The sequence below is a fragment of the Drosophila elegans genome, unplaced genomic scaffold (genome assembly GCF_018152505.1).
Source record: "Drosophila elegans isolate 14027-0461.03 unplaced genomic scaffold, ASM1815250v1 contig_520, whole genome shotgun sequence".
Lineage (NCBI taxonomy): Eukaryota > Metazoa > Arthropoda > Insecta > Diptera > Drosophilidae > Drosophila > Drosophila elegans.
Genome location: NW_024545903.1, coordinates 235,128 through 250,883, shown reverse-complemented (window position 1 = coordinate 250,883; position 15,756 = coordinate 235,128). Strand labels below are relative to the sequence as shown.

General features: G+C 38.2%; 3 protein-coding genes across 3 annotated transcripts in view; 2 read left to right on the top strand and 1 right to left on the bottom strand.

The window, feature by feature from the left end:
* Nucleotides 1-906: 906 nt before the first annotated feature.
* Nucleotides 907-2,037, top strand: LOC108143667 (mite allergen Der p 3). Its single transcript, XM_017268178.1, has 2 exons — nucleotides 907-1,650; nucleotides 1,708-2,037. Exons 1-2 carry the CDS (start codon nucleotides 907-909, stop codon nucleotides 2,035-2,037), a joined length of 1,074 nt encoding a protein of 357 aa, XP_017123667.1.
* Nucleotides 2,038-5,752: 3,715 nt separating this feature from the next.
* On the bottom strand, nucleotides 5,753-7,778 carry LOC108143663. Its single transcript, XM_017268175.2, has one exon. The coding sequence runs from the start codon at nucleotides 7,713-7,715 to the stop codon at nucleotides 5,862-5,864; it is 1,854 nt and encodes a 617-aa protein (XP_017123664.1). The 5' UTR covers nucleotides 7,716-7,778; the 3' UTR covers nucleotides 5,753-5,861.
* A 6,570-nt stretch (nucleotides 7,779-14,348) lies between these two features.
* LOC108143675 (protein flightless-1 homolog) overlaps nucleotides 14,349-15,756 on the top strand; it is a 93,734-nt gene continuing 92,326 nt past the window's right edge. Inside the window, exon 1 of the mRNA XM_017268186.2 lies at nucleotides 14,349-15,010. The gene's annotated coding sequence lies outside the window, so the exon portion shown is untranslated. The remainder of the gene's footprint in view (nucleotides 15,011-15,756) is intronic.

Below are 15,756 nucleotides of genomic sequence, written 5' to 3'. Positions count from 1 at the left end.
TTTGCTCACAGTCCCGTAAGCAGCTTAGTTTTCCACAAACACACACACACACTCACACACACGAAAATTGTTATGAAAATGCTTTCACTAATTTTCAAAGCTCTTCTAATTACACTTTGAGTTTGGGGCTGGAATTTTCCCAACGAGATGATGTTTCTTAGTCATTTGGCATCCACTAAGCGGTCACTAAGCGTCAATATTTCATGCCTAAGCCTATTAAAGATTATTGTGCCAGCTTACACAGACGCAAATGACAAGTGGCGGGAAAATCGGAGGAAAATGGAAACTGGCGGGACATGCCAACAATGTGTGGAGTGTCAAGCCTTGATTGGAGCGCATATTGGCTGGCTGATTTGCATAATGTTGGATAAATAGTTGTACAAGTATTCAGGGATATTATTAAACTTGTCAAGTACTTAGTATCGTATCGATTTTTAAAGCTATAGTCTAGTTTTGGCCACATAGTTTTATTTAAATTAATTAGAAACATGTTTAAAGACATAAATAAAATTCTCAAGTATTAGTACAAGCAGTATATCATTTTATCAGCTTTAGAAATCAAGTTACACAATTTACGACCCCATTAAAGCTCTTTAATTTAGCATTAATGAAAAGTGCAACCTACTGGCAAACTCCCCCAAAAACCCCCGTACAAATATGGCCCCTTTTCCTGTCAGTTCAAACCCTGATTGTTAGTTAACCTGCGAGGCATTTACACTTTGCTGGCAAACATTTCATGAATTCATTTGTGCGACAGCCTGGAAAATGTGTTGCCAAAATGAAAAGTTGCCCAGCCAGACGATGCCAGTTGGGTGATAGAATAAAACGTGATTAGCAGGCTGATTTTCTGCTTTAAATGGATCATCCATCACAGTATCCAGTTTAGTTGTGAAGAGTCCAAGAGACATGAAGCTTCAGTTACTTTTGATCGGTTTGTCTTGCGGCTTGTGTTTTTCTCGTCTAACCGACAAGAGAATTCGGCCAACTAAAGAAAATCTTTTTGAGTGGCTGGGCTCGATATTTCTACCACCAGTTACTACAACAACGACTTCAGCTCCTGTGATAGGAACAACTTCAACTACAACCAGAAGGACAACAACAACGACAGCCACAACTACAACTACAACTACGACAACGACTTCAAGACCTCCGGTGGAAAATTTTCCTATAGATAGGGATTGCGCTTCATGTCGTTGTGGACTGATCAACACCCTACATAAAATCGTAGGAGGTGAGGAGACGCGGGTTCATCAATATCCCTGGATGGCAGTGATTCTGATCCACGATCACTTCTATTGCTCGGGATCACTGATCGATGATCTATATGTCCTAACAGCAGCCCACTGTGTGGAGGGAGTTCCACCTGATCTTATTTCCCTGCGGTTTCTCGAGCACAATCGTAGTCATACGAATAAAGATATAGTAATTGAAAGACATGTCTCCAGGGTAAAGGTCCATGAACTATATAACCCCCGAAGTTTTGACAACGATATAGCAATCCTTCGACTCAATCAACCCGTTGACATGGAGAATCACCGATTGAGACCCATTTGCCTGCCCGTACAAGCCTTCAGTTTTGATCATGAGTTGGCAATAGTCGCTGGTTGGGGATCTCAGAAGGAAGGAGGCTTTGCCACCGACACTTTAAGGGTGAGAAAGAAGCTATAAACTGTGAGTGTTAGCTAACAAAATTTATTTAAAATTCAGGAAGTTAAGGTTTTAGTGATACCCCAATCGGATTGCCGGAACTCCACTTCATACAAGCCGGCACAAATAACGGACAACATGATGTGTGCTGGATACATTTCGGTGGGTGGCAAGGACGCCTGCAGCGGCGATAGTGGAGGTCCACTGCAAACGACCTTCGATGAGACGCCGGGGCAATATCAGCTGGCGGGGATTGTTTCCTGGGGCGCCGGATGTGGCAGACCCCAATCTCCGGGAGTTTATACCAGGGTCAATCAATATCTCCGCTGGATAGGATCAAACACTCCAGGAGCATGTCATTGTATGCCCTATCCCGAGGAGGATTACTGACATTGGTATTTTAAAAAATGTTTAATTTAAAACAGCATTTATTATAACACAATATTTTATAACAGAACAATAAATAAAATATAATAATAAATCAAAAATCATAAATAATGATTAAATAAATTCTAAACTGTTTGAGTTTTAAAACAGTTTACTAACACACCTTTTTTTAAAAATATAGTACGTACAGGCAATTAAAATTATACATCTAAGTTTGCTTGATAATTTAATTAAATATTTAAATATACTCAAAAAGTTGAGTGTTAAAACATTAAAGATATTTTGCAAAGTGCACAAGTGTACACATGATTGCAAGCCATCCAGCACATCGATCAAAAGTTTGAGCTAACTTTTTGGGTAGATTTTAGCAAATGTTGCATAAACTACTTGGAATTCGCTTTGCATACCCCCTGGGGAACATCTCTATATCCATAACCACATCCGTAACTGTAGCTGTTGGCAAATAAAAAAGCAATTCGGAACTGGGTTACAACACTTGAAGGTAAGCTACATACTTCGGTCCTTATAGCTCCTTGGAGAAAAGTTTGCCAAGCAGATGGAACGAGGCCATATCTCATACATATAAATCCCAATTTACTGGCGAAATATTTTGTGCAATTGTGATTGTTATGCATTTTGCATTTGTGCAATCATGAAATAACTCTCTACCTGCTCGCAAAAATGGAAAGAAAGCCCAAGGACGCGGCAAACTCACAGGAGCAAGTTTCACTGCCATTTGTGGCTAGTTTTACAGTCCGTGTATTGCTTATTTACAAAGTTGGATTTCGAAAAGGCATACAGATAAGCGCAAAGTTCTTAACAAATGTACATCAAATTATTTACACGGGGGAACTGGTAAATTGAGTTTCGATTTGTTGGTAATCGAAAGTTAAGGTTCGTGAGATGGAAAGTTTTTAATATGAATAAAATTATGTTTTTATGATCTTTGTTATATTGGTAAAATGAAATGAAATTTAAATTTTATTGCTGGCATTTTGATTGATGATATGGCCAATCAGCGATGTTAATATATGGATGATATTTTCTAAGTTTCGCCGTATAAAAACTATTAAATTGCTATCTATATACGATTCCTCTTCCCCTTTATAACCATATATAGCCCACACTCAACACCTCATTTCCTTTGGCATTTTCCCATCAGAAGACAAATTGCCAAACCCTAAGGAGAGATCTTTTCGTGTTGCCCCCCATAAAGCATAAAGATACATATGTAAATAGTTTTACCATCGCTTTGCGTCATTAAAAATCTTTACGACTCCATATTAAAGTCAGACAAAAAACGGGAAAAATACAGGAGAGAAGGGAGAAATACGAACAGTAAAGGAACATTAATGCCTTGCCAATAAATTTGTCTCACCACCAGAAACTCGTAAAGATTTCCTACTCAAACCCATAAAGCAGTCTCAAAAAAGTTTGTGCGTCTCAGAAGTTAAAGTACTGCCGACCTGCATGGATTTCCAGCTAAACGACAAATAACTTGGCATTTAATAACTCCGCATTCGGAGGGCCTTTGGCTCCCCCAAAACTTCCCCGCCCCTTCCCCCCAACATCGACTTCATTATAATGCAGCTAAAGTCCCGACTTCAGTCCTGTTCCATAATTTAATACTTGCGCGCTTTGTCGCAAAACGAATTTATGTGTTGAAACTAAAGCTGAAATTGCGGCTTTTGGCCAAAAAGGTGTGTTTCTTCGTGTGCGTATGGGTTATATTAAATGGGTGCGTGTGAGAAAATAAATAAGGTTGCGATTTAGCTTGGAAAAAGAATCTCAACAAATTAGGCGTTCCCTTTGATTTATAATTAGGTATCGTTACATGGTAAAATGGTAAACGAAAGCTACTAATTTTTCCCCAAAACATCCGAAATGTATTACTTATATTGTATTTATTTTTTTATTTTCAGTCATATCATATCATATATATCATATAGCTCCAAAGCAAAAAATAATTTTTTTCTAATTGTAACTTTTTTTTTAATTTATTTAATTTTTTTAATAATTGTTTTGGACAAAGTATTAAATTTATAGCTTACAATTATCTTTTAGTTTTATTCAAATCGGAAAACGATGTCGATGTAGATCAAATTGGAAATGAAGATTTATTACAATGCAAAGACTTTCTTTAAGGTTCAATGCCATGTCACCTGGTCAAGTTTGAAATTTATAATTTAGTAATGTTTTTGGCACTAAACAAAAAACTTAATGTCGTTTCCCCAAAACACACTCTATACACCCCCTAATATCCAATAAAACTCCTGCTCAGATCATCGTTTAAACATCAAATTTAATAATCAGGCTGTCATGTTCATAATTGTGGCTCTTGGGGGCAGACAGGCAGGCAGCCTGGTCATCGAGCTTATTCTCCATCTGGCTGTGCTCCTCGATGGGCAATCATGGCAAAAGCCACCGGATTGGAGAACAAGAAACATTTCTCAGAAGGCAAAACATGACACATCTCATTATGACGACTCCCAAAAGATCTCAACCGCAGAATCCCTCGGCTTCTCTCATTTCGTGTGCTGCTGTCAGAGCATTTTGTTTATGATTTTGTAGCTGTCATAAAGTTATTAAAAGTATGTGACATTTTTATGACATTATGACGTCCCGACTCAAGGTTCCTCCTTTTGCCAACCGAAAAATCTGCTTTTGGGGATTTTTGACGGGGGAGAGCGGGGTAAATAAGAGGATACCGGCTTTTGTTTTCATCGCTCGAAAGTTCTGGGAGTGAGCCTGAACAGCTTCGCCCTGCCGTCCGCCTGTCTTGAAATATGATATCAAATAAAAAGCAAATTAAAGACGATAAAAATCGTGTCTGGGCTCACGCTGAGTTATATGAAAGATGCTTTTTTTTGCGCCTCTTGCAAATGCTGTTCAAGTCCCCAAACCAAATCCCTTCGAAATCAAGTATCGTTTAAGTTTCGCTTTTGGTTTTGGTTCTGGTTTCGTTTTCGTTTTCGGTTGCCTGTTGTTCATCTTGTTATTTGGTGGCTCATAAAACTTGTAAACATCCGACTGATTGTGCCCCTGTCTGGCTTTTTCTGTTTTTTTTTTGTTGTATTTTTAGTGTTTTGTGAGTCCGTGTGGGTGCTGGCATTCAGTTCGAATTGGTAAGATATTTCCAGATGATATTACACTTTTGATTGGCTTTGGTAATGGGGTACTGAGGGCGTGAGAGATCAAAGGGCGATAAGCGATTTAATTGCCCATATGTCCAAACTTATTGCCTTCGAAAGAGACCAACTCAAGTTACTATAATGGAAGGTTTAGATATGCAGAATGGGAAATGCTCAAAGGAATGGGATTCGAGTTGAATAAACAAAAGATATGGCCGAGGTGAGTGGTCAAGAGATGCGACCTGTGGCACCGTAAAAGGGTTCTAAGGTTTGGTCACTTAAAAAAAACACAAATGCTTACTTGCATGTTACTATTAAAATACTTAGTATATAAGATCTAGCTATTAAATTGTACCTTGTTATAAGCACACATATATCATATATTTCATTTCAATAAATAAATTTAATTTTGGTATAAAATATTACACTGATTTTAAAATTATTTATTAAATATTTTATTTCTAGCCAGTTTAAAAAACAAAAACTCAATATTTTGTTAAGCCCACCGGTTTTTCTATAAGCAAACTGATTTTTAAGAGGAATTAATTATTTTTTTATTGATTTGAGGAATGAAATTTTCCTCTCAGTCTTGTAATCTTCAATTAGATGTAGTTTAAAATAGATTTAAATAAATATTTTCCATCCTAATTGCCTTGGGGACTTATCACTTAGTTTAGATTATTGGCGACATCAACTTCAAAGTGCGTTTCGTTTGGAGGTGCGAAGATTATATCGTTGTCTTTTTGGCGGCTCTTGAGCGTTCTTGTACTGGGTATTTTTGTCGATATAATCGTCATCGTCCTCATCCAAGTCGTCCTCTTCGTCGTCCTCATCATCGTCCTCGTTCTCGTCCTCATCCTCCTCATCGCATTGCTGATCGTTTGTCTTTCCATCTTTCGGTTCCGCGTTTTCTTGCGTCTCGGAGTCCACTTCGATTTCCACAATATAGGAGATGGAATCTTCCTCTGTCTTCAATTTTAAATTCTTCGGTTTTCTAGATTTCGTTTCTTTAAGTGCCGGAGAATCTTCGCTGTCACTTGAGCTGGACTCTAGGAATTTGGCCACACGTTTCGGGGGCTTGGCATTGGCTTGTGGCTTGGCTTTTGCTTTCAACTTACTGCTGCTGCTGCTGGTCTGTGGACCCTCATCCTCCTCCTGATTGAGATTCGAGCCGCCACACAATTCCTGCATGGCCTGCTCCAAGTCCGAATCCTCCACGGCCTTGCCACCAGATGATTTCAATTTTCCCGCTGCCGAGGTGGATGGTAAAAAATCCATTTCCGGTCCCGAAGAAATTGGTGCGAGGCCATCGTCTTCATCGTCCGAGTAATCCATTCCAATGGGCAGATTCTGTTGGAAGCCAGTGGACTTGTTGGTGGCATCCATTACGATGTCCTTGTAGCCGGTGATCTTACTGCCATAGCGCGGCAGATACTCGGCGAAGAAGTCGTTGACCTTGGATAGTTCCACCTTGCCATAGTAACCAGCATAATCGGGCGCCTGTCCGATGCCCAAGTTGATCACCGATTCGTGGGGCCTCACGAATTTGTCCAACGAGGCGCCTTTACTGGGAGTCATGTCCAATAAGGCATTATTGAAGGCACTGCGACCCCGTTTCACATTCAACTGCGCCAGGATCTGTTTGTTGAAGAGATCGTTGCTATTGCGCTCCCTCAGGACCCCCAAGTCCGCCTGATAACCCAACAGAGTTTGGAACTGACATCGAGCCACCTGCAGAGGCGAGCGGCAGGTGAACGAAGTGGAGCAGAGGTCTCCTCGTCGGCTCATCCTGTCGATGTGGGCAGCATTCGCCAGGTGAAGCGGTGGCAGCCGAGACTCCTTTCTCTCCGCATCCTGATCTCCAATTTCCTGGGCCTCTTCGACCAGCGTTTGCAGCTTCTGGAGCGACTGACCCCTGGTGAAGATTGGGTTCTGATAGATCAGCAGGATGCTGGACACCTGCCGATCGGCCGGTGCAGCACCCTCCCGTCGCTCGAAGCCGTGGGCCAAAAGCAGGCCCGTGAATTGCAAGGGGTTCCGACAGTGGAAAATGGAGCTATCGCTGGCCAAATGCTCCTGCAGGCCACCATAGTCCAGCTCCAGTTGGCGACCATTGGTCGACCACTTGAGGAAGTCCACCGAGTCACTGGAAGTGGCCAGGAAAAGTTTGAGGACAAAGGGATAGCCCATTAGCGGGTGGTCCGACGGCGATTCTGGGATACGAATGCCCAGCTGGCGGTAAATCCTACGATGATCTTCCACGGCCTCTTGATTGATGTTGGAATTATAAGCAGAATTGAATTTAGATGTCCGTGGCATTGGTTTTGCCTCGTGCACCGGACTAGCTGAATCGCTGAACTTCTGCAGAGTTTCCAGGGTGTCCTCAAACTCCAGAAAATCTAGATTTTCCGGCGACGACCTTGACTCCAGCTGTTTGCTCCCATTTCCCCGACTTGTTGCAGCTATTTCTTCCACCTCGTCAGCTGATTCCCCCACAACACATTCCTTCACTTTCTGTTGGCCGCGCAGCTTAGTTCTAATCCCCGACATTATCTTTCCGTATAGACAAATTTCTACGACTTTTTTGTAGAACGTAAGTAGTAAAATTTTTTCACAAACGAGCAAGCCGGAAAAATATTTAGACAATCGATAGATTTGAGTTTACGTAGGGTTGTCGTAAACGTTAAAAACAAAAAGATACAGTGTTGTTAAAGTGTCTTTATGGTTACTTACCACTTTTAACGATGATTTAAAAGGGGTGTCCCAACTAATTTAGCCAAAATTTCAAAAACGGCAACACATATTTTTAGCAGTCACTTAAAAATATTATATTGTTATGAAAATTTACCATTATATAGTATGTACGTATTCTTTTTATTCTGTTTATTTTTCTAATTATTTATTTATTTATATTGCATCCTAGCAGCATTTTAGGCTTATAACATCATATATTTATTGCGGCGCAAAAAAATTATTATACTTTCTACTAATCTCTAATATTGTTTGTTTTCATTTATCGAACAATGAAGTTATGAACATAAATAAAATTATTTCTTCCTTAGTCTACCATAATATAAAATACATACTATTTAAATGAAAATTCAACTCTAGTTAAAGAGTGGAGAAAAGCCGAAACCAAACAAAGCCCATTTCATTCTATTTGAATGCGTTGCATGCATTGTTTGCAATAAATCTATTGTTATTTATACCCCCAAAACCCCCAAAAACCCTGTTTTTCGCTCACCCTTTTGTTCCTAAGGGCGGCAAAGTTCAAAAAGCAAAGTAAGGGAAGCCTTTCAAATGGGGATTCATGGGCTATATCAATAATAATGCAGACCGAAGCCGAGACAACAAAAAAGCCGCCAACATTGACACTCAACTGGTCTATAACCAATCAATGGGAAAAAAGGAGAAGGCGATAGCGGGCAGAAAGAGACAGCTACAGAATAGTAGCTTTAAATTGTCATTTATATGAATATTTAATAAACATCCTTTAATCATGAGGCATCCGTTGCGCACGCCCCAAATTATTCTGACTGATGAACGTTATTTGGATGAATGGATGGCTGAATGTGACCTGTTGTTTGATTCTTCTTTAATTATTTTTGACGGTGACGTAAAAAAATCAGACTACCAGCAGTTTTAAACAATAATTTAAAGTGTCACCGTAGGTAAACTACAAAAAATTAAGGTGATATAAACATTTCAAACATTTGAAAATACAAATACTCTACTTTAAGTTTTACAATACATATTTTTGGAACAGATATTTGGAACTGTTTTATTTCAAAATATTAAATTATTCAAATAATTTATGGTGAACCTTATCTATTATCTTAATTTATTCATTGTGAGTAACTTGCACTTTTGTTTCCTATATTCCTGCTTAAGTTATTATACTTATTCTACTGAATATATTAATGTATTTTATTACTCATTTACTTTTGCGAATATTTCCGCCAATTTTATTGTTCTTTTATTACAGTCGTTGTTATTTTGCGATCCCAAATTTGATGACAAAGTTGTAATTTCCTTCTGAAAAACATAGGGCAGCCCATGAAAAGCTGCATAACAAGAACGACAGCTGTATATGACGAATAAATTTACAAGTCCAGTTGGAAAAAAATAGTGTCCCAGCACGCACGTGATTTTGACAATATAACTCCCCCTACTTTTTTCATTGCTTCCTATTTTTTGTTGCTGTTACTTTTGGCGGAACGAAAAAAGTTTTCTTTGTTGTACTTTTTTATGATTTGAGTTGGTCGTGTGACGGAAGCCATACTTTATATGAGTTCATGAAAAAACTACATGAGTTTCGGTTTCAGTTTAACATTTTGATGAAGGGCTGGGGATTTAACTCCTTATCTGGTCAACCGATAAGCTTCGATCGAATTAATTTTTCCGCCCAGTCAGATCTCTCATCTCTTTTTTCTAAAAATATTTTATTAAAATTGGGAAAGATCATGAAAAGTAAATGCTAGAATGCCGCCGCCAAAATACTGCTTTGTTTTTGTTTAATGCGTGTCAAGTGGTCATAGATTATGTATTTTTATTGTTTATGGGGCGCTACTCCAGCGGTTTTTTCTTTTAGGTTTTGTTTTCCAAGCAATAAAATAAGAGGAAGACGGGACATGACCTTCTACCCCGTATTTTCCAGCTATTTTCCGCCCTTTTTCGTTGTCAATTGCATTTTTATGATCCCGATTCCAATTTCGATTATTTTCCGTTTTCTGAAGTGAGTCACTGCAGCAAGTGATACACTCTATAAGCTTCTCTTTTTCGAATGACTCATTTGTGGAGACAATCGAGTTCCAATCCATCAATCATTTCACATGCCATAAGCCAAACCTTGGAGCCCCATTGAACTTATTTGTCTGCTCTTCTTTTTCTTCGCCTTTAGCTTCGGCTAATTAATATAAATGAATAATTTCCATAATTTTTGAAACTGCATATTAAGGGACAAAGAGCTGGGGACTTGACAATTAGCGGCTAAAACATAACTTTGTATTGGGTAGCATGCAGATAAATCATTTTTCAAAACACAATGCATATTAATGATCATGGGGTAAGTTTAATCTTTTTCTTGAGAAACACCATAATTAAATATTTCGAAAGAGTTTACAATAAAGTTCATTAAGCAAAGGATTTCTGGGAATAGCTTAAGGAAGGGAAATGTAAGAAATATATTGGTTTATAAAATGGGATCTTTGTTTGACCATATCACATTTTCTCGTGCTATTAAACTTTGGAAACATCTACCAAACCAACTTAAAACAATTAAAGGCACTTTACAATTCGAAAACAATCTTAAATCATATCTTTGTTACAGTTGTTGTTAAATTTCAAGTGGCGTTATAAACAGAAAAAGCGGTTTCAAAGGTATTTTTAAAAAAAAACTATCCAGTCATAAATAACGTTTACAAAAATTATATTTCTTCCAATGTCGCATTTAGTGAAATTTCTCAAGACAAAATCAGTTCAACGAAAAATGTATATCTCCCAAAATTATCTACAATCTCTCACCCATGTTAAAAGTGACTAATTGAATGCCTATTATTCTCCCTCTTTGGCTGACCCTCAATCGCTTGTGCTCTAAAAAAATGCATTCCCGTTAAGACTAGAGGCAACTCCCGGTTTTGGTAATTTGATATTTTCGTTGTCCACAAATTTTTCACTAAATATGTTTAAACTCATTTCCCTTTTTCGTATCGCTTTCGCCCCTCGTGTCTGTAGTTATTCCATTCCCTTCGGTTCTTTGTCGCTTTGTCTTTTGGTTGCAGTGTTTTGTCTAATGAAGCGTTTAAACTCCCGTCCGTGGATGATAATTAACACAACTCCATTTCCGAACTGTACTGCAAAAAGGGATCTCATTAACCCTTGACATTTGTCACACGAACTCAGGGGAATTTTATTTGGCGTTTATTTTTTTTTTTTTGTTTTTTTTGAGTAGAAGGAGCTGTCGAGTGGATCCCAAGTTGGAGTTGAAGTTTCGGGCTCCTTTTGTCTGCTGTACAAGTCAATCTACGTGACATCCTTTTCATCCTTACTTTTTTACTCCTTTTTTTTCCCTTACCAAATTGTTGAAACAGATGTCAAATTGTTGTGCATTTCTTACTTTTTTGTTGCCTTTTCCTATTGTATTTGTTTTCTTTGCCATCACGGTGGTGGCCCCTTTTGTTTTCGTTTGTTTTGGTTCATTGACTTAGCGCGGTTTCGAGTTTCTGTGAAACACTCCACTCCACTCCACCCCCATGGCCAGAAACTCCTCCAGGGTTCCTCAATCGATTTGCAGTCCTCGAATAGGGCAACTTGATATGTCCCTCACTTTAGTTGGAAGGGAATCGGGAGTGATGAAAGTGAAGGGAGCAACACATGTGGTTTCGAAATTTGTAGATTCTATTAAAGATAATGCAATCTAGAGTTATGGACCATCTTTCGAGTAGTTGCCAAGGCTGGGTCGTATATTTAGAGTCCTAATTTTTCCGTGAAGTTATGGTTGTTAAAAGTAGATCTAAATTAGATCTGTATAGATCATTGGGCATACAATTTATATGTGGTTTGCATGGTTCGTAAACTTTTACGGGCTGAAACTATGAAATTAAATAGAGGTAGTCGATTTTTAGGCTATTCATGTTTCGAATTGTAATTTTTATACTAGAATTTGAATATTAATATAACTAATTATAAATAAAACATACGTTTGCAAAAAAAGTATTTTGATGGGAAGTAAAAACCATTGTTGGGAAGTAAACAAATAGTCAGCAATATTTTATGCCACTCTAAAGTTATGCCATCCGTTTCCCTAGTTATATATTCTCCATCTTGTCATTCTTGTTCTTTTTCCACACCTTTCTGAGCGAAGAAGACGTAGGAGACAAGCGAGGACACGCGGAAAGTGCGAAGAATCATTTTGCGATAAATAATACAACTTCATCAGCGACAAACGAACCCCCAAAAGCAAAGTCCCTCCCCCCGAGAGAAACCCCCAACCCCCCGCCCCGAAAAGCGTGAGGCGTGCATAAGTGAAATGTGCACAAGATACAAGATACAAAGATACATTCAAGACAACGGCGAACGGAGCAGCCAAAAAGGTAATTAATCATCGTCATGGGGCGTGTGCACGATTCGCTTAACGTGCGCCTTTGGCGGTGGTTCCCCCCTCAAAAGGGGCGGCCAGGGGCTCACGGAGGGGTCTGCGTGGGGGGCTGCGAGGGGTGCTGGCTGAGGGTCAGAGTTTGGTCTGTGCAGAGTCAGACAAACATATTACTCAGGGCATTTCCATATGGTCTACTCGAAAACTACACTTGAAAGACATAGCTTTTGCTCTATGAATTTGTACTTATAAGTTTGGTTTAAAATTATTAATTTAAATATATTTTGTTTTCGTTACTTAAGCATATAATTATGAATTACATTTCGAACTGTCGTTAGGCTAAATATAATTTATATATTTGTTGCTGCGAATATCAATATGGGCACTATGTTTTTATTCCTTATACTTAATCAACCAACTTTTACTATTAAAAGTCTTATACTAAATAAAATATAATCAGCAATAAAAATTAATTAATTAATATTAATTAAAAAAGAATTAACAGCTTATATTAAAAATGTATTTAATAAAAATATTAAGTTTATTTAAAATCGGGTACAAACAAACCCAATTTTTTTTCTCTGTATCTTCTTCTCCGCCAGCTTCGAACAAGGAGGCGTCTTGGAGGGGGCGTGGTATGGCGTGGCAATAATCATAACGAGCCAAATTAATGCGTTTCATTCTACATCAAGCAGAAATCCCGTGCACTTTTTTTGCCCACCCTTCTGGGTGACACATTTGCTGATTTAGCAAATATGGGGAGTTGTTGGATGCTTGAATACTTGGATACTTTTCCCCCTTCCCATGTTTTCTGCCCCCCAGAACATCTAATATTTTTTAGGCATGTGTGTAGGCGCCACTTCTTCATAATTTGAGAGTTTCTAAATTTTTAATTGATTGTGTGCATGATTTCAGCGATTCCGCGAGCCATTTCGTTTGGCCAACGAGGCGTGGTAGGCTGTATTTATTTAGCTAATTGGATGCTGATTAATTAATAAGATACATGCACGAGAAAACAACAGATTAAAATAGACTGCGGTATTTATATTAAAAAATATATATTTATTTATATTTTCGATTGTCATAAAATAGAAAAAAAATCTCTTCTGACAGTGCTGTTATCAGTGCTCTTAACATTCCCTGTTAATTTTCCCGCTACCTGTGGCCGCGTTATAAATTCTCTTGGATCGGTAAAAAAATCCACGTGCTTACAAGACAATGAGAGAATTTATTGAAATAAACAAAAAACAGCTGTTGATGGCAAAGGCAACAGCAATGCAAAACGAAGGCAAAGAGAGCCTGGCGACCAGTGAGAGAGAGAGTTGCTATAAAAAGCGAATACATCACTTAAAGGGATTTTTATAGCAAGTGTGTGGGTTTTAAATGTTAAAATTTTGTACAGGAAATAACTGGTTTTTATCTTTTCAAAACAGTTTTATTTAAATTTTTTTGAATTTTTTACATTTGCTTATTTTATTCAATTTTTGTGGATAAATGTTTTGCCAAACTGAAGTGTTTCAAAGAATTTTTAAGGTAAGGCACTGATCTATATATATTAAAACAATATACTTTAAAAAATGAAACGTTTCGACTGAATTTTTTTTATTTTGATATGTCAATTATGTATAAAATGAGTACAATAAAGTGAACCGACCCCTTTTAAAAAACAATATGGATGTATTCAACATAATGGTTTTTAAATACTTTTAAGCCTACAATTTTGTAATATCCATTAAGATTTTTGCAATAAATAACTAAGGTTAAATTCCCATGCACCGGCATTTATTGCTGTTTTCTCTCTGAACATCCCAGACTTATCCCATGCGATTTTCCGGACAACCAGAGAGCGCTCGTTCGGAACGAGAGAGAGGCCTGTTAACTCGCTGTTAACCGATTTATGGGCTTCTTTTACACGGTAACTTCATAGAAATCGCTCTGACTTGAGAATTCTTGTTCTCGCAAGGGCTAACTTCCCATACAAAACTCGCTCTTAACCGCTAGCTGTTAGCGTTGCTGCTGTTAATTCCAGCCGTAGGCCATTGAAAATTCGAGAGAAGTGGTTCGTTCGTTTGCTGAAGCCGCTGCCTTCAGTTTGAAAAATAATTTCGACGAAGGCGGTTCCCACGCGGGTGATTTACCGGATAACAGAGTATCTGCGCTCCTTGGGATACAAATTTACGTAAAATTCGCTGGCCAATTGGAGTGCGCGAGCTGGCCTTAAAAGTTAAGAGGTAGTTAAAAGTTTCGGGCCATAAAACACAATTAGAAGTGCAAACGAAAAGAAAACAAGTTATATATGGATCAAATTCAAACAGAGAACGTGCTGCTGTTCTAAAGATTTTATTGGCCCTTTGTGTGCGTGTAATTGCCAATTGCCTTGATTGATAACCGTTGACAGCGACTTTCGCACCCCCGCCCAATAAATTCCGCAATTATATTAAAAGCCAAGGGCTGCCGGAAAGTGTGACCAAAGTGCGCTAGAATTCAATAAGTGAAGAAGAAGAAGAAGAAGAAGAAGAGGAAGTCGGGGCATCATCCCCACTTTTTTACGCCTTGCCAAGCGTGCAAATTTGCGGAATTTTCAATAAAAATTACCACATCAATATAATTACAAAGACGGTTGCACAGTGCAAATAAAGCAATCATAATAAAGGATTAATTGAGCCTGACAGAATTTGCTTGACATAAATTAAAGAGTGTTTGCGTAGAAGGTGGAAACATCGGTGCTGCCATTATTTATCTCTTTTAAAAGGTAAGTCAGTGTACGAAATTTTTAATTGATGGACGTAAATGCATTGCAATTAAAGAGCCACACAAAACCTGATTCGTTGCATTCTTATCGAAAGTGCTCAATATTTATGATTTGGAGTGCAGTTCGAAAATAGTTGTAAGACATTCTCCGATTTAAAACAATTTTAAGAAAAGAAGGTGAACATATTAAAAATATCTTTTGAATAACTTCAATATCTTTTTAAATAAAATTAATTACACAAGCCAAACTAATATGTAAATTCTATCGAGCCATTGAAAGTGTCAATAGACTGGCAGTTTTTCGGTGGTTTTCCTGCCTCACCTTTTTACTTCCTTACCTTTATGGTCAATTTGAAGTGGGTCAGAACTGCGTTTTCAGAATGCCAGGCAGGTTTGACTTTTCAGTTCTATTCGACAGGGCCCAACCCTCGAGTGTTGATTAGCATAAATGTACAAAGGGCCTTTTTGTTAACTGTGGCTGGCATCTAATTAATGTGAATGTTGCTGTTGCAGTCGCTGGCTGCATTGAATTTAAATTGAAGTTGGCGGCAGTTGTTAAGGCTTTCCCGAGCCGTCTAATTATGCGGCGTGAAAATGCAACGCATGTACAAATATTGACGCATCTTGTTGTTGCTGCAGTTGTTAACAGTAATTTCTAGTTGCTGGCTTTGTTTGCTTTTCGGTACGTGCGTCTTTTTAAAGTGGATCTTGAATCGAACCTTATTGAAACAGTTTGAAGTGGCCCGA

Excerpts from the sequence above, each read along its gene's own strand:
- LOC108143667 (XM_017268178.1), top strand. The coding sequence starts at position 907 with ATGAAGCTTCAGTTACTTTTGATCGGTTTGTCTTGCGGCTTGTGTTTT. Across the intron at positions 1,651-1,707 it reads TTGCCACCGACACTTTAAGG|GAAGTTAAGGTTTTAGTGAT; the intron begins GTGAGAAAGAAG and ends TTTAAAATTCAG.
- LOC108143663 (XM_017268175.2), bottom strand. The coding sequence starts at position 7,715 with ATGTCGGGGATTAGAACTAAGCTGCGCGGCCAACAGAAAGTGAAGGAA.